The sequence below is a fragment of the Heloderma suspectum genome, chromosome 1 (assembly GCF_057233095.1).
Source record: "Heloderma suspectum isolate Gila_16-S chromosome 1, 16-S_ref, whole genome shotgun sequence".
In the NCBI taxonomy this organism is placed as follows: Eukaryota; Metazoa; Chordata; class Lepidosauria; order Squamata; family Helodermatidae; genus Heloderma; species Heloderma suspectum.
In genome coordinates this window covers 393,328,582-393,347,792 of record NC_139458.1, presented here as the reverse complement: position 1 = coordinate 393,347,792, position 19,211 = coordinate 393,328,582, and the positions used below count along the sequence as shown (strand labels likewise).

At 45.2% G+C, this 19,211-nt stretch overlaps 1 protein-coding gene across 1 annotated transcript in view; it reads left to right on the top strand.

Moving 5' to 3' along the window:
- Positions 1-19,211, top strand: part of DNAH14 (dynein axonemal heavy chain 14) — a 237,827-nt gene that overhangs the window by 135,948 nt on the left and 82,668 nt on the right. The window contains 3 exon segments of the mRNA XM_084820967.1: positions 5,349-5,516; positions 10,337-10,426; positions 13,248-13,445. Coding sequence (XP_084677093.1) covers positions 5,349-5,516; positions 10,337-10,426; positions 13,248-13,445 — 456 coding nt within the window.

The window sequence follows — 19,211 nt, the reverse complement described above, 5'->3', positions numbered from 1 at the left end:
GAGAGCTGGTGATCCAGCCGAGGACCTAGCCTCACTGTGGAACAGTGAGATGCAGAGGGCCATCGACATGATCGCACCTGAGTGCCCTATCCGGCACTATGGAGCCCGTTGTGCTCCCTGGTATACTGGGGAGCTGCGGTCAATGAAACAGGCTGGACGTCGGCTGGAGCGCAAATGGTGCAAAACTCGAAGTGAAGATGACCGAGCACACTCTAGAGTGCATAATCATGCCTATTGTGTGGCAGTGCGGGCAGCAAAGAAGGTTTATTTTGCTGCCTCCATTGCGTCTTCAAGTAGCCGTCCAGTGGAGCTCTTCCGGGTGGTCCGGCGGTTGTTAACATCTTCCCCAGTAAATGGGGCCCTGGCCCCATCGAGGACCCGCTGTGACCTTTTTGCATCACACTTTGACTTGAGGACAAAATTGCTTGTCTCCGCAGCGACCTTGATGCTGTTGTTAGTGCAGTAACAGTCGAGGTGTCTGATGCCAACATCTGTCCGATTTTGTGGGATCAGTTCCAGTTGTTACGGCCTGATGATGTGGACAAGATGCTTGCAATAATGCAACCGACTGCGTGCCCTCTTGATCCCTGTCTCTCCTGGCTAATAAAAGCTAGCCGAAGGGGTATGACTGGGTGGGTCCAGGGATTGATAAATGCTTCCCTACGGGAAGGGGTAGTCCCTGCTGTCTTTAAGGAGGCAGTAGTGCGGCCACTGCTGAAGAAGCCCACCCTGGACCCAATGGTATTAGACAACTACCGCCCAGTCGCAAATACCCCTTTTTTCTAGGGAACGTACTTGAGAGTAGGGATGTGAGAGAATTCCGCCACAGATCTCGAGGAGGCCGAATGCGCTTGCATTCGGCCCCCTGAAATTGGTGGCGAAACGGTCTGCCCCCCCGCCCACCCCGGGACAAGACGTACCTGGGGCGGATCTTCCTGGGGGTGGCGGCTGCGGCTGCAGCTGCGGCGGTGGTTCGGCGGCAGCAGCTGCGGCGGCCGGTCTTCCGACCGGCTGCCGCCGCCGCCGCCATTTCCAGTTAAAAAAAAAAAAAAACATGATAGGCTACGTAAAGATTTACGTAGCCTATCACGGCTAAGTTAAAAAAACAACAACCGTGATAGGCTACGTAAATGTTTACGTAGCCTATCACGGCTGACTTAAAACAACAACAACAACAACGCGCGTACGCAAATGGTGGCGGCCACAGCCACCGCCATTTGCGTTCCTTATTTTGGCTCGTCTTAGTCTACGTCAAGATTTACGTAGACTAAGACGGTGAAAATAAGGGGAACGTAAATAGCGTAGCGGACACTGCGCTATTTGCGTTCCCCTTATTTTCGCCGTCTTAGTCTACGTAAATCTTGACGTAGACTACGACATGCCAAAATAAGGAATGCAAATGGCGGCGGCCATGGCCGCCGCCATTTGCATACGCGCGTTGTTGTTGTTGTTGTTGTTGTTGTTTTAAGTCAGCCATGATAGGCTACGTAAACATTTATGTAGCCTATCACGGCTGACTGCAAGGACGCAAATGGCGGCGGCTATGGCCGCCGCCATTTGCGTCCCTGCTAGCCAGCGGCTGGATGTCCAGCTGCTGGGAGAGCCGGCCGGCGGCTCCGCAGAATCCCTGCGGAGCACAGCCGGCCAGCCAGGATTCCGGGGGGGGGAGGAAGGGAGCGCCTCCCCCCCCATCCAGGATTCCGGGGGGAGGGACGGAGCGCCTCCCCCCCCACCATCAACATAATCCACGAAAGGTAAGTGCCTTTCGTACATCCCTACTTGAGAGGGTTGTGGCAAACCAATTGCAGGCACTCTTGGAGGATACTGATTATCTAGACGCATTTCAGTTTGGGTTTTGTTCTGGTTATGGGACTGAATCAGCCTTGGTTGCCCTGATGGATGACCTTCATCGAGAGAGGGACAGGGGGAGGTCAACCCTGTTAATTCTGCTCGATCTCTCATCAGCTTTTGATACCATTGACCATGATATCCTCCTGGATCGACTCTGTGGGAAGGGTATTGGAGGCACTGTGCTACAGTGGTTCTGGTCCTACCTACGGGGCCGATTTCAGAGAGTAACATTGGGTGACTATTCCTCAGCTCCTTGGCAATTAAGCTATGGGGTGCTGCAGGGTACCAACCTGTCCCCAATGCTGTTGAACATCTATATGAAGCCGCAGTCTTTAGGGGATTTTGGAGCTAAATGCCATCAGTATGCTGATGACACACAGCTCTATCTCCCTGTGACATCTGAATCAGGAGAGGCTGTGCAAGTCCTGAATCAGTGCCTAGACTCAGTGATGGGCTGGATGAGGGCCAATAAACTGAAGCTGAATCCTGGCAAGACGGAAGCCGCCGGCGATTAAAGGCAGCCGCCGGCGAGATCACATCACTCCAGTGCTGAAGGAGTTGCACTGGTTACCAGTTGTTTTCCGGGCCAAATGCAAGGTGTTGGTTTTGACCTTTAAAACCCTATATGGTTCCGGCCCAGCCTATCTTAAGGAGCACCTCTAGCAGCACCAGACAGGCCGCTTAACAAGATCAGCCTCAGATGGCCTTTTCTCTGTCCCATCAGCCAGGACAGCTAGACTGGTGGGGACGAGGGAGAGGGCCTTTTCTGTGGTGGCCCCCACTCTGTGGAACTCCCTCCCTAGGGAACTCCGCCATGCCCCCTCTTTAATGAGCTTCCGCCATGCATTAAAAACATGGTTGTTCAGGCAGGCATTTGGGGTGGGTTAGGGTATTTTAGAAAATGTTTTTATTGTAGAATTTTATTGTTTTAAACTGTTTTATTGTATGCTGTACATCGCCCAGGGTGGCTGGGTGACCAGCCAGATGGGCGATTAATACATTTAATAATTAATAAAATAAATAAATAAATAAATAAGCCCTGTGGGTGAGTGGTTCCCAGGTCCGGGAGATAGGCTCATTGCCTGTTCTGGATGGAGTTGCACCCCCTCTGAAAGATCAGGTCCGTAGTCTGGGGGTACTCCTAGATCCATCATTGTTGCTGGTGGCCCAAGTGGTTGCGGCAGCTCAGAGTGCTTTTTACCAGCTTCGGCTGGTTCGCCAGCTACGGCCTCTCCTGGACAGGGATAGCTTGACTATGGTGGTACAGGCATTAGTAACCTCAAGACTGGATTACTGCAATGTGCTCTATGTGGGGCTGCCCTTAAGGCTGGTGCGGAAGCTGGAGCTATTGCAGAATGCAGCAGCTCGGCTGTTGTTGGGAGCTGCCCCTTTTCAGCGGGTAACTCCTTTGCTGAGGGAACTGCACTGGCTGCCTATTCGCTACCGGGCCAGCTTTAAGGTATTAGTACTAGTGCACAAACCCCTAAACAACCTGGGACCAGGATACCTGAGAGAGTGCCTCCTTCCCTACCAACCTGCCCGGTCACTGAGGTCATCAGAGGGCATGTTCCTGGTGGTTCCGCATGGACCTGTGGCCCGGTTGGAGTCCACCAGGAGAATAGCCTTCAGTGTGGTGGCCCCCTTCCTGTGGAATTCCCTGCCTTTAGAGGTCAGGCAGGCGCCAACATTGTGTTCTTTCCGGCGCCTCCTGAAGACATTGTTCTATCAAGAGGCCTTCCTTGCATGACCAGCTATGGGTTGCTGAATTCCACTTCGTTGGGATTTGTCTTTTAAAAAATGTTTTAACTTTTTAAACTCTTTTAACCATTGTTTTATTCTTATGTTGTTCACCGCTCTGAAATCTTCTGATTAGGAGCAGTATATAAATATTGTAAATTAATTAATTAATTCAGTTTTAGAGAAGCTCCTAGTAGGGATGTTGTGAGAATCTGAGAGGGGGGTGGAGTCTGGCAGGCTGCCCTCCACTTGACCTCCCAGACCCCACTTGCCAAGCTGCTGCATGCTTACCAGGCCCATTCGCCAAGCCTGTAATGTTGCATAAATGGCCCCTTTACAGCCCCTATTTACGCAACATTACTTTGATGGAAAACCCTGAGCTGCCATTTTTCACAAAATGGTGGCTTGGCGAGGGGACAGGCGGCTGCTGGGCACTCACTGGGCACTTGCCAGGCTGTACAGTGGCTCGCGCAGTGGGGGTGGGGGTGGGCGGCAGTTCAGCAAGCACCCAGCGAGGATGGACTGCAGTGAGTCCATACAGCCCTAGCTCTCAATGGCCACATTCCACTGTGGAAGCACATTTTTGCTAAGTTAGCCAGTAACTTGGGAAAGGCATTTCAAGCTTTTAGAATGGGGAAAATAGCACGCAAAAGCCAGGAAATCACCAAATGATCAATAGTTGGGGGAAATAGAGGGAGGCTAGGAGAAGGGGCACGGCCGTCTGAGGAATCCAGTGGGCTGGATTTTGCCCCCAGATGGGGCAATTTTGGCCCCCAGATGGACCTGCGGTTCAACACCCTTGGCTTAAATAAACAAATGTGTGGGTGACTTGCCTTGTCACTGTTGGCTTGCTTCGCTTCTTTTATCATCTGGAGCATCTCTTTACATGAACTTGTGGTATATATGAATCTGGATTGCGTTGGCCCACCATTGTCTACAAAGCTATGCTGCTGGGCTCACACAAAAACCTCATTTTCATCTGTGAAATGTTGGAGAGCATGAGGTCTTCTGCAGATGCAGGGGTCAGATAAAAATACTGGAACTATCAAATAATGCAGTGGTGGGTAAAAGGTATATCTGGATCTACTTGTAGATCTCTGGGTAATTTACAGTAGATTGGCAAGGATTTCTGACTCCCAATTGTTTAATAATAGCAGGAACAGAATGACACCCCTCCCCTAAATTATACTGCTGAAAGGAAGAAAGCCTGAGGTAACTAGGATGAGATTTTTGTGTCAAAGGACTGTGGGATCAGTTCTGATACTCAAAAACAAGCTCCTGGGCTCAGAATTCTTTAATTCTAAGAGCTTATCTACATAACGCTGTTAATCGCTGTATCTGCTTTTCCACTACATAACCTCTAGGTGGAGCTGTGCTATAGCAGAATAGCTCAAATACACAAGGAGAAACAGCGCCATTTCCCCCATTAAAACAAACAAACAAACAAAAGGGAAAGTGCTCTGAAAAAACAGAAGTGAAACTGGAGGATGTTGTCTAAAGAGCCCATAAACAATCTTAAGTAAGGAATCACAAGCACACAATAAATGCTTCATGTAGAAAACCTCTAAGTATATGTCTTCTGCACCATTGTTCAGTTGGTGGATATTGCAGTGCTAGTAAAAAAAAAAAAAACAAGGTAGATCCTTTAAGCCTGATGTTTTCCCACCCCTGAAATAAGGAATATACATACATCTACAAATAAAGTTGTACAGTATGATTCCTTCCTATTGCTATTTTAAAAAATGAGGTTATTTTTACAGATGTATTGGTCAAAGGAGAAATTGATGGAGGACTCACCCATATTTGTGGATTTTCTGGATTCAAACACACCTGTGGACAAGAGAATCTATAGAAACATCACTAGTCAGAAGCGTCTTCTTTTGGTACTAGAAGAATACTACATGAGAATGCAGACAATACAGCCTGAGGTAAAATTAAGAAGTCTGAGTTATGTTTTATGAACTACTTTTTTTTTTGTTCTTCCATTAAAAACATGGATGTGTGCAGCCTTCATACAGGCAAAGTGAACAATTAGTGAGGGCCAATGTGGTGTAGTGGTTAAAGTGTAGAACTAGTACTACACTAGTTCTAGTTTTGGATTCTGGGACCACGGGCTACACTTCCTGGAAGATGGGCTGTTGGCAAGGGACAGGTTGCACCTTACAAAGGATGGGAAGAATGTGTTTGGCCACAGCATGATGAACTTCATCAGGAGGGCTTTAAACTGAATCCTACGGGGAAGGGAGATGTAATGTTGGGGGTAACAATGGACGTAGGCGCATGCACTGCAACGGAGAGAACAGCTGTGATAGCGCCCAATAACAGTCTTCAGACACATGTAGGAAGAAAGCCAGACTATGAAGCACATGGTCTTCGATGTCTATATACTAATGCCCAGAGTATGGGAAACAAACAGAACGAACTTGAACTCTTAATACAGGAGGGAAATCATGACTTCATAGGTATAACTGAGACTTGGTGGGATGACTCTCATGACTGGAATACAGCAATTGAAGGATATAACTTGTTCAAAAAGAACAGGAGGAACAAAAAGGGAGGTGGGGTTGCACTGTATGTGAAAAATACATATCTCTGCACAGAAATATAGGAGGAGGAGCTTGGTAGCCCCATAGAGAGCATCTGGATCAAAATAAATGGAGCAAAGAATAAAAGGAACCTGGTGGTCGGAGTCTACTACCGGCCACCCAATCAAGGAGAAGACGAGGATGAAACTTTTGAAAAGCAAATAGCCAATGTTTTAAGGAAGCATGATGTAGTAGTAATGGGGGACTTCAATTTCCCCGATATTTGTTGGGAGACAAATTCTGCAAAGCATGGCCCCTCCAGGAAATTCCTGACTTGTGTGGCGGATAACTTCCTCCTACAGAAAGTAGAGGAAGGAACTAGAGGATCGGCTATCCTTGATTTGATCCTAACCAACAGAGATGATTTAGTGGATAAATTAGCAGTTACAGGAACTCTGGGGGAAAGCGACCATGTTGTACTTGAGTTCTTGGTTCTAAGGGAAGCAAAAGCTGAGTGTAGTCAAATGCATACCCTGGATTTTTAGGAAAGCTGATTTTAATAAACTCAGAACAATGATCAGTAAGGTCCCATGGCAAGCGACACTAACAAGAAAAGTAGTCCAAGATGGGTGGGAGCTTTTAAAAAAGGAAATTCTCAAGGCACAATTACAAACAATTGCAACAAGAAGAAAAGGTGGAAGACAACAGAAGAAGCCAAAGTGGCTTCACAAAAAGCTTAAGGATGACCTGAAAACAAAAAAGGACACATATAGGAAGTGGAAAGAAGGCCAGGTAACAAAGGAAGAGTACAGGCAGGTAGCACAGAATTGCAGGGATGGCGTCAGGAAGGCTAAAGCTGAGAACGAGCTGAGGTTAGCGAGGGATGCTAAAAACAACAAAAAGGCTTTCTTCAGCTATGTGCATAGTAAAAGGCAGAGGAAAGCAATGGTTGTTCAGCTATTAAATAAGGATGGCAAAACGATAACAGATGACAAAGAAAAGGCAGAGGTGCTCAATTCTTACTTTGGCTCAATCTTCTCCCAAAAGAGGGTCTATGACCCCCCTGGCAAAGGCGAAGTACAGGCTGAAGGGGCAGGATTGCAGCTTGAGATCGATAGGCATATGGTCAAGGAACACCTAATTACTTTGAATGAGTTCAAATCTCCAGGGCCAGATGAACTGCATCCTAGAATAATAAAGGAACTGGCAGAAGAACTCTCAGAACCGCTGTCTATTCTCTTTGAGAAATCATGGAGGACGGGGGAAGTGCCAGATGACTGGAGGAGGGCTAATGTTGTCCCTTTCTTCAAAAAGGGTACAAAGGAGGAACCTGGGAACTACAGACCAGTCAGTCTGACATCAGTCCCTGGGAAAATTCTGGAGCAGATGAGAAAGCAATCCATCTGGAAGCACCTTGACAACAATGCAGTCATTACTCGAAGCCAACATGGATTTGTCAAAAACAAGCCCTGCCAGACGAATCTGATCTCATTTTTTGATCAAGTAACCTCCCTTGTAGACCATGGGAATGCTGTAGACATAGTAGGGATGTCGGAGAATTTCTCCAAGAATCTCCGGGAGGCCGAATGCCAACACATTCGGCCCCCCAAAATTGGTGGAGAAACGGTCCGCCCCCCCCGGCCCCCCCAGAATGGGACTTACCTTTGCCGAATGTCCCTGGCGCTGGCGGCTCCCGGCGGTGGTTCAGTGGCAGTGCGGCTGCGGCGGCGGCCGGTCTTCCGACCGGCCGCCGCTGCCGCCATTTCCAGGTAAAAAAAACACACACAAGCAAACGTGATAGGCTACGTAAAGATTTACGTAGCCTATCATATCACGGCTAGATTTTCAGAAAACACCGTGATAGGCTACGTAAATCCTTACGTAGCTTATCACGGCTGACTTTGGGGGAAAAAAAAAAACGCGTACGCAAATAGCGTTGCCCTTATTTTCGCCATAGTCTACGTAAATGTTTATGTAGACTACATGTGCTCAAATAAGGAACGCAAATGGCGGCGCCCATGGGCGCCGCCATTTGTGTACGCGCTTTTTTTTTTTCCCCCAAAGTCAGCCGTGATAGGCTACGTAAGGATTTACTTAGCCTATCACGGCTGACTGCAGGGACGCAAACGGCGGCGGCTACGGCCGCCGCCATTTGCGTCCCGGCCGGCCAGGAGGATTCGCAGCCGGAGGGATGGGGCGCCTCCCCCCCGGCCAAAATTTCAGCCAGAGGGATGGGGCGCCTCCCCCCCGGCCAGAATTTCGGTGGGGAGGAACGGAGCGCCTCCCCCCCACCGTGAAACAAGCTGCGGGACCAGGTAAGTGACTTTCGTCCATCTTTAAGACATAGAATCATAGACTCATAGAATACTAGGGTTGGAAGGGGCCTACAAGGCCATCGAGTCCAACCCCCTGCTCAATGCAGGAATCCAAGTCAGAGCATCCCTGACAAATGGCTGTCCAGCCTCGTCTCGAAGGCCTCCAGTGTTGGAGAGCCCAGCACCTCCCCAGGTAACTGGTTCCATTGTTGTATTGCTCTAACAGTCAGGACTGAAGTCGAGGTATATTCAAGACGAGGCTGGACAGCCATCTGTCAGGGATGCTCTGACTTGGATTCCTGCATTGAGCAGGGGGTTGGACTCGATGGCCTTGTAGGCCCCTTCCAACCCTACTATTCTATGATTCTATGAGTACTGGAAAGATACAGGCTCAAATCCCCACTGTGTGATCTTTGGCAGCCAGCCAGTCATTAACGCTCAGCCCAACTTACCTCACAGGGCTGATGAGGATAAAATTCACTGCCTTGAGCTTCTTGGAGTAAAGGTGGGTTACAACAGTAAATAATACTAGTAACAGCAACAATAACAACTATTTATAACTTTAAGAATTAAGTATAGCACACATACAGACTAAATGTTTTAGATGTTCAGATGTTTTAATAAATTTGCATGAGCCTTTGTGGATTAGAACTCACTTCATCAGATGCTATACCCTGTTGATAATATGTTATGTGATCTACATATACAAATTTATGTTTTGACAATACTGAAGCGATATGTATTTTAAAGGCCATGATTAATAAATAAACCTAGACAAAGCATTTCTGTGATTACCCGCAGCAGGATTATTTAATTTCTAATATGTAAAAGTTCAGGAATCTTCCTAAAGTAAGACTGGATGACTTGAATATTGATATCTAATCCATACTTTCCTAGGTAATTCCTGTGCAATTTTGGATGTATATTAAATATTTATATATTAATATATAAATTAATTTAATATATTAAATATTTCTAATGTTATTAACCTAGGCCTGAGAGAACTTGCACGACACATGGCAATCACTTTTTTAGGGTTGCTATTAATGGGAGGACAATGGAGCTCTGATCACACCCTGCCTGTCAGCTCCCTTCTGCCTCCTCCTGAGAGCATCACAGCTTTTTAAAGTCTGTCAGCTCCATCTGAGAATGGGACTCTCATATTTCCTCGCCCCAGGAACATGGTTTCCTGCTCAAGTGAAAAGGAAATGGCATATGAAGGTCTAGAAGTGGGCCTGGGGAGGGGATCATGGTTTTCGCTCATTTCAGTAAGAAATCCTACCAGCACTACTCTGCTGCTGCTTGCCCATTTCCCCAGTTGTCTGTACAGCAGCTCCTTCCAGCAAACGTTCCCACTCTTAAGGCAGGTAAGTAATGGGATACTCTAATGTTTCCATATGAATTTGAGCACGCTCCAGGAGACAGTGGAGGCCAGGAAGGCCTGGCGTGCTGTGGTCCATGGGGTCACGAAGAATCAGACACGACTTAACGACTGAACAACGTTTCCATTCCTCATCCATGATTGCATTGGGTCTTTCACCACAGCAGCTAGCGAAGTCCATGTGAGAAAAGGAGCGATGCTGGTGCAAATACCTTTCCTGCAACATACATTTATCCTTTTACAGGGACTGTTTCATCTGTTTTGGCTTTGAACATTATAAACTAAAACAAAAACAAAAAGAAACCCTTTGTGTGCATAGCTCAAATCTGCTATAATCGTTCTAGCTCTGAGAGAAGTAAGCTCTTCTAAGTTTATGTTCATTTCCAACAGTTTCCCCCTTCATTCAGCTATGATAACTGTGTTCTATTGTGACTTATTAATTATAATATAGAATATGATCTAAAAGTAGACTAAGCCTTTTAGTATTATTACAAACTATTTGCCATGTATGTGCCTTATTTCCTTAGAGTACTCCCATAGTATTTTTCAAAGAAGCCATACAGCATATATCAAGGGCTGCACGAATCTTTCGACAAGAAGGTGGTCACATGATACTTGTAAGAATATTTGCTTATATGTTTATTTTTATATTATGTTAGAGCCCAGTAGCAGTAATTTAAGTTCAAAACTAGCACATCTTAAGTCAAGATAAGCTTTTCCTTTAATCTTGTTAGTATAATTTTATCCATTCTGCTTCATTAAATCTTTGTTTTATGAAGCAGAAGGGATAACAAGATATGACAGAAAACACAGATTCTTTGCATTGCTAAGTAACTCATTTCATAGCCTAAGGCTGCAATCCTATACACAAACATGGGAGTAAATACTTTTGAATCTAGTAAGCTGTATTTCTGAGTAATCATGTGGAGGACGAGAGATGTGAAGGCCTGGAAAACAACTGGAAAAATTTGTGGGGGAAACGGCTTTTTGCTCTTTTTTTCCAAGGACCATTTTTGTTTTTTTCTGAAAAATTGGAAAAATTGAACAGATTTGGATGATAACATATTTTCATTTATTATTTAAGACAAAATATTTATATATTGTTACCCAGCCTTTACTCCCTCCAAAATGATTTCTAAAAACTATGTAATAAGAACACTTTTATAAAAAGACTGGAGATGTAAAGTGTCTAGAAATAATAAAGCCATGGGGAAAAATATTGTGTAATCCTCTCTGTAAGATTTCCAGCATAGTTAGTTATTTCATTCTTTATTAAAATTATTGATCTAAAGTATATTTTACTGATAGCCATTTATGCTCAGTTTCCCAGCATGTGAGTAGCGTCACCACTGTGCATTCTTGATAGTAAATGTGCATTCTTGGAAGCTTGGGTTTTGTTCTATAGAGTCCTGTGTTTCTGATACACAATCATGTATCATGTTATTGTAGTTCTAATCTATTCAGACAATAATTACAGATTTACTGAGTTTACTTTTAAAAGTTTAAAAGTATAATGATAATTTTATCAGCAAACTAAGTCATACATATAAAATACATTTAGGAACAGAAAAGCTGCTTTATGCTCCTAAAGCAGCCCACCCCAACCTGGTGCTCTTTGGATGTTTTGGAGTACAGTGCCCAGCACTCCTGACCATTGGCCATGCTGCCTGAGGCTGATGGGAGCTGAAGTCCAACATATCTGGAGGGCATCAGGATGGAGAAGGCTGTCTTAAAGCAACAAAGTGACTTTAGATCTGTAAAGAGCGCTAAAAAAAAGAGTATTGCTTATTTTTCAATTTTTCCAACCCCCTCCTCCCCCCCCAAAAAAAAACTGGGAAAGAAACTTTTTTTCTCCTCGGCCTCAAAATTTCTGGAAATTGTACATCTCTGCGTAGGACTATACTGCGTGACAGAATACTTGCCTTTTTACGCTAGTTTTCAGTTGTCCATATATAGTTCAACTTTTAGATATCTCTCTGATTGGCCAATCCTACTCAAAAAGGACAACATTTATCAGGGCCAGCACAACCAGGGGGGGATCTTCACGACAACAAAATGAGAAGCACACTGGAGTACTACCCAGATTTTCAGGGAATCGGCTTTGGTCCATCAGGGTCACATGAAGCAAGATAAGCTGAGTGTAGCATACCTTTAAAATCCGGTTTTCAGGGGTCACACAGTGCTTGAAAGGAACATACTTCCAGGTGGGATGGGAGGAGTAGAACTGAATGTCATCAAACTGGCAGGGGCTGCTCAACCAATGAGAGGCTTGTTTCCCGCCCCTCTCCAGGCTCCCCCCGTTACTACATTATTATGAATGGAGAACAACTAATTTTACCTATGTGTGCAGATTTCCATGAAGAAGCCAAAATCCTCAGTTCTCCAGTACAGCATCTGAAGGCTCCCCCTGAGAGCTTCCCTCCACCCCAGTTTCACCACATTCCAGAAATCTGCCGTGGAGTTTTTGCTCCCACCCCATTTTTCCCCATGTGTGCACTTTTGCCTATTGCTTCCAACCCCCCCCCCCCCGTCTCCATCTCCCTGCTCACAATGAGACGCTCCCATAAACCTGAAAGATTATTACTGCGATAAAGCGGAGAAGGGACTTTACATAACAATGGAGAAATGACTTTTAATCAGAGAAACTACAGAACATCAAAGAAGCACAACATCACAATAGCGATATAAGAGAGCAAAGGGGAAGCAAAAGCACGCTTTAGGGCGAGTTACTAAAGTTAGCTTTTAACTCTTTCACTGCAGGGGAGCAAGATTTATTTCTTACTTCTGAGTAAACATGCACAGAAGGGGGGATATGTTAAAGATTAAAAGCAGGCTGGATAAGATGAATGAGTGTCCCCACGACTATGGTAATGAGAGGGGTCGCTGCTGCGCTCCTTGGGATTTTCTCAATGGGAAAAACTACTTCTATTGGGGAAACAAGAGGAAATGGGTTAACCCACCCCCTTAACCACGTCACTGTCAGGCACAGGGGCATGCCCAGGATTTAATGCTGTGGGGATAGGACATGGTACATTGTGGTGAAACCGCCAGAGAGCCATTTTCAGTTAAAAAAAAAAAGAGTAAAAGGAGTTTCAGAAAATACAGATTTTCAAGAGGGAAATGGCTGATTGGCAGTGGATTGGTGATAACGTCATCTTTCACAAAGGAACTCAAACTGCTCTAACGTCGCTTGTGAAATCACTTGTGAAGACAGCCCCTAGGATGACTGCCAGAGCAGTTGCAAGAAGGCTGAATGTCATTGTCCTGTAATCACCAAAACCTGACACTAGCCTTGGATAGATCCTAGACATCTATATACTTTTGTTTCCTCTCAATTCAGCATGTGCTAAAAGGTTACTCAAATCCTATAATTTATCAAGGTTTGATTTAGTGGACCCTATTTTTCTGGTCTCAAATTTGACTAATGTTTTTCTGCAGGTTGGTCTGGATGGAAATGGGAAAGTAACCTCTGCATCTTTAGCCTGTTACTTATCTGAATGCAGCCTCTACAAGCTATCTATTTCCCGCAGCTACAGCCAAGTAAATTTTAGAGACGACCTTAAAAAAGTCTATAAGCAGGCAGGTCTAGAAGGCAAGAGGACTGTTTTTCTCATCACAGACTCAGACATAATTCAAGTAAGACTTTCTATTATATGTGTTAGACTTGCATTGGAATAATCTTATACGAACCATATTAATGACACAAGATTTTCCATCCCCTAGGCCTAATTCAGTTAACAAAAATCCTTTTGCTTCTTTGACATGTTTTGTTAAGGGCTTTCCATGTTCACTGAAAAATTGCAGCTGTTAAGGGCAATGTGGATATGGTATGGCATCTTATGCCGTGGCTAATTCCAGCTTCATTACTACCTTGGAGCTGGATGGCTGTCAGTGGCAGAGGGATGGACCTAAGTCCCAGATTTGTCTTGTCACTGGAATAGGCACATGGAGTCTGAAGCTATTATGCTACTGAAGCTACCATTCCAGTTTGCAAGTACCCAACTGGCAACCAGTACCATCCACATAGAACGATAGACTTGGAAGAGGCTAGATGCTGGTTTAGACTGGCCTTTGATGTGACCCAGCCTGAAGATTTCATACAGTCTCAATTATAGTTAGACAGAAGAACCACCATGTTCAGATGCAGTCTACCACTGAATACCAGTTGGAGTGGGGCAGTCAATGGGTTTCCCAAAAACACCTGATTACCGTTGGAAAAGAGGATACTGGACTAGATGTACCCACTTCAGTATGATCCAGCAGGACTCTTCTTGTGTTGCCAGCATGAACTAAAGGAACTCTGGGATGTGTAGTTTTTAAGAGACGATATCTGTCAGTGGAGCTACAGCTGTTCCCTGCAATGCAGAACTTGCACTGAGCAAGGGGTTGGACAAGATGATCTGTGAGGTCCCTTCCAACTCTGATTGTATGATTCTGTCTCATAGGAAGGCACACTATGCTCTGTCTCTCAAACAAGAAGCCCTAGAGTTTCAATAAAGAAAGAATATTCTATATACGGTTCTGACCTAAAGATTAGCTGTGCCAGGGGAAACCTGGATTTCAGAATGCCTTAACTTTAAACCTATACTTTAAAAAGGCGCACAGTTTGAGAAAGTTTGAGAAATGCTCCTCCAAACCAAAAGAGCTATTAAGTAAAATCAGGCCTGTCATCTCCCTTCCAGGGCCGTGCAGCCAGAATGTTAACAGATACTGCATCCATCCTCATATGCTAGATGAAGTTGCACCTACTGCATTTCCGCTTATCATGCACTTAGTAAGAGTCCTGCCCCTTACAAGAAACTCAGCAGCCCTTTCCCTTTACAAGGGAAAATACAAGGTTGAAGGGTTGGTAAAAGCCAAATAGCCGCATTAAGGCCTAGCAGTTTTGAGGTAAAAATGAAGCCAAATAATGAAGGAGGCTACTGTCAGTTAGAAGCAGTCAGTTGTGGCCCTGTAATATGCATAAATACACAGGTACAGAGAAATTGTGATGTTGGTCACTAGCTTAGAGGACTGTTGTTGTTGTTTTTTAAAAACCACGTTTTTAACTACGTTAAAAATAGGTTTTAAAGTAAAATTGACAGTGCAGCTCCTATTCCCCCCCCCCCAGACCTCACTCTCTCACAACAGCCTAACTTTAACTGACATAATAAATCCCAGCTTCCCTCCTATCCCATCTCTCTGGTAACTCACTCCTATTCTTCTCCCTCCCTTCTTCCTGCTGGATTGTTCTGAGCATGCCCAGAAACAGTCTTTATGAACCGCCACAGGATTAAATGGGAGTGGGGGTAGAAATCACATTTTAATAAAAACTACAAACATCTTACACTACTACTAGGGCACAGCATGTACTAGATATTCCCCTGGCCTGACACAACAAGCTGTTTCCCAAAAGATGTTGTACAAACAGAAATCAGCCAGTAAAGTTTGACCCCAGCAAAGTATATAAGAAACAAAACAGAAAATACCTGTCAAACTGCTGAAGATCACTAATCAATCTTTAAACTCCCATAAAAAAAGCCATTTTGTACCCTTTTAACCTCAGAATTGTCATGGACCATCCTAAAATCACCCTCTTCAAATCACCCTCTTCTACACTGCCATGTTTCAGATCAATCTATTGAGCCATTTTCTAAGAACTTACTGCCCCCCCAATTTCTGATTATAATGGAAGAATGTGATTCATCCAACTTACTCTTAGCATAGGGCTGCAATTGTGGCCCTATTATATATCTACATGGTTTACAGATTGTCTGGAGAATGTCTGGCTGAATTTGCCAGCTTTCCTGTTAAAGGCCTTTGAAAGTGCTGGAACAGGGAGCTCATGCAAATAGTTGGCACAATAGTTCCTAGATTAATAACTCCCTGACTATCTGGAGCTCAAGCTTGCCCTTGGTGTATCCAGGGGTCATGAGCAATGAAGTAATTGAGATAACAGCTAGAGTACAAGTGTATAAAAACTTGTGATGAATCCAACCAAACACAACTTAGAACAAATCTGAAGGCTTATTTCATGGCAGTAAAGGTAGAGAAGAGGTGTATCTTCTCTACAGCCATTGCATCTGCCCACTCTCACCCAACATACTTTTTCTAGGTGATGAAAGGGTAGGACTTTTTCAACTTAATCCTCACCCTGTGGTGACATTAGAACCCTTTATAGGACTCTCTGACCATTTTGCTGATTACTTTGGTCATAGCCTCTTCAGGGACAGAGTCTTGTTGTGTTGTACCAGATGAGTTTCAGCTGTTGATAGATACCCCAGAATGTGGACCAAGTGCTTGACACTGTTTGCCCTGAACTATGACCACTTGACCCATTTCTGTCTGGGGCTGGATCTACACCTACTGCCTTTTTTCGCTTCCAATGAGGTTTCACCGCCTGTCTTTCACACTACGCATTAGCCGCCTCGAATTGGAACCGGAATTTCCCACTTCCATGCTCCCGCTTTCAATACCCTAATATTCCGGTATTTCCCCTTAATGTGCTCTGATTTTCCGCCTTCGCTACCGTATCCGGTCATAGTCCCCTCCCCCACCTGTCCATGTGTGGCAGTGTTTGTATTTCCCTCCTGTCCAATCACAGCTCTCGACGGCTCCATGTCTTCTTCCAGCTACCGATCACATAGCTTCCTCAGCAGCCCCTGTTTCCTCAGCAACAAGCAAAGGGCTGGATGTGCACGCGCTTGTCTGATCTCGGAAGCTAAGTTGCGCAACTTTGAAGCTTTGAAGATCATGCCTCAATTAGAAAAAAAACATCGTGGAGAAGCCCCGATTCTGCGACGATAACGCCTGAATTTTTTTTTAAAAAAAAAATCCAGAGCGGGGGATAGGAGGGGGTAAAACTTAGTCTCATTTTAAGGGACACAACAACCCCCTGCTCAGTGCAGGAAGCCTGATTCCCAGGCGGTCTCCCATCCAAGCACTGACCGGGACTGACCCTGCTTAGCTTCTGACATCAGCCAAGCACGCGCACATCCAGCACTTTGCTTGTTGCTGAGGAAACAGGGGCTGCTGAGGAAGCTATGTGATTGGTAGCCAGAAGAAGACAAGAAGACATGCTTCGAAGCTTTGAAGATCATGCCTCAATTAGAAAAAAAAACATCGCGGAGAAGCCCCGATTCTGCGAGTATAATGCCTGAATTTAAAACAAAACAAAACATCCAGAGCGGGGGATAGGAGGGGGTAAAACTTAGTCTCATTTGAGGGGTACAAGAACCCCCCGCTCAATGCAGGAAGCCTGATTCCCAGGCGGTCACCCATCCAACTACTGACCAGGGCCGACCCCACTTAGCATCTCAGATCAGACAAGCACACGCAGGAAAACAGCAGGAAAACAGCACAGCGCTTGAGTGTGAACTGAGCTTGCACATTCAATGAAGCACCACAACGGGGAAAATGGGTGAGTGTGAATAATCACGTTTTAATGTGAGAACATTTAACCCGATGGGACACCGAATTCATTGTGATGGTGAGCGCAATGTAGATCGGCCTTCAGTTTCTGAATAATTAAAAATCAGTTGCTAATCGCCCATTCCTGTCCAAGGTGGCTGACAAGGTAGTGGCTAATTATCTCCAGGAGCTTTTGTATGAAAAAGCATTCTGTATTACAACTGGGACAATCCTTGATTGTCCTGGCACAAGGAGAAAGACTTCTGATGCTTCTTCTGGATCTTTCAGTGGCTTTTCACATTACCAGTCATGATACCCTTCTGGACCACTTCCTAGGATTGAGAATAGGAGTGTTGCTTTGTAGGGGTTCCATGCCTTCCCTCAGGGAATGTTCCAGAAAGTGGACCTGGAAGGCTATTACTTTGCCCAAAGGGAATTGTTCTATGGCACGGGGTGGGGAACATGTAACCTTCCATTTCCAGATGTTGCTGGATTGCAACTTCCATCAGCCGTAACCAGCATAGCCAATGGTGAAGGATGATGGGAGCTGCAGTTCAAACACATCTGAATGGCTATACATTCCCTACCCCTGTTCTACAGGGTGCCACAGGATTCAGTCTTATCTCTCATACTTTTTGACTTCTGCATGAAACACCTGTTTGTGATCATCCAGGAATGTGGGGCATGGGACCATCAGTATAGCGATGACACCCATCCATTGACTGGAGGAGGGCTAATGTTGTCCCTATCTTCAAAAAGGGTAAAAAGGAGGAACCTGGGAACTACAGACCAGTCAGTCTGACATCAATCCCTGGGAAAATTCTGGAGCAGATGAGAAAGCAATCCATCTGGAAGCACCTTGAAAACAATGCAGTGATTACTCGAAGCCAACATGGATTTGTCAAGAACAAATCCTGCCAGACGAATCTGATCTCATTTTTTGATCAAGTAACCTCCCTTGTGGACTGTGGGGATGCTGTGGACATAATATACCTCGACTTCAGCAAAGCTTTTGATAAAGTGCCCCATGATATCCTGATGAGCAAACTAGCTCAAAGTGGGCTAGATGAAACAACAATCAGGTGGATCCACAGTTGGCTACAGAATCGGACTTAAAGAGTTCTTATCAATGGGATCTTCACAAACTGGGGAGAGGTAACGAGCAGGGTACTACAGGGCTCAGTCCTGGGCCCAGGGCTCTTCAACATTTTTATTAATGACTTGGAGGAGGAGGTACAGGGAATGTTGATCAAAGTTGCAGATGACACAAATTGGGCGGGATAGCTAATACTTTGGAAGACAGAAACAAAATTCAAAGTGATCTTGATGGACTGGAGTGCTGGGCAGAAAACAACAGAATGACATTTAATAGGGATAAATGCCAAGTTCTGCACCTAGGAAAAAGAAACCAAACGCACAGTTACAAGATGGGGGATACGTGGCTCAACAACACTACAAGCGAGAAGGATCTTGAAACTGTTGTCGATTACAAGCTGAATATGAGCCAACAATGTGATGTGGCTGCAAAAAAAAAGGCAAATGCTATTTTGGGCTGCATTAATAGAAGCATAGCTTCCAAATCCCGGGAAGTACTACTTCCCCTTTCTACTCAGCACTGGTTAGGCCTCATCTGGAGTACTATGTCCAGTTTTGGACACCGCACTTTAAGAAGGATGCAGACAAGTTGGAGAGGGTTCAGAGAAGGGCAACAAAGATGATCAGGGGACTGGAAACAAAGCCCTAAGAAGAGAGAGTGAAGAACTGAGCATGTTTAGCCTTGAGAAGAGAAGACTGAGGGGAGATATGATAGTGCTCTTCAAGTACTTGAAAGATTGTCACAGAGAGGAAGGCCAGGATCTCTTCTTGATCATCCCAGAATGCAGGATACGGAATAATGGGCTCAAGTTACAGGAAGCCAGATTCCAGCGGAACATCAGGAAAAACTTCCTGACTGTTAGAGCAATACGACAATGGAACCAATGACTTAGGGAGGTAGTGGGCTTTTCCACACTG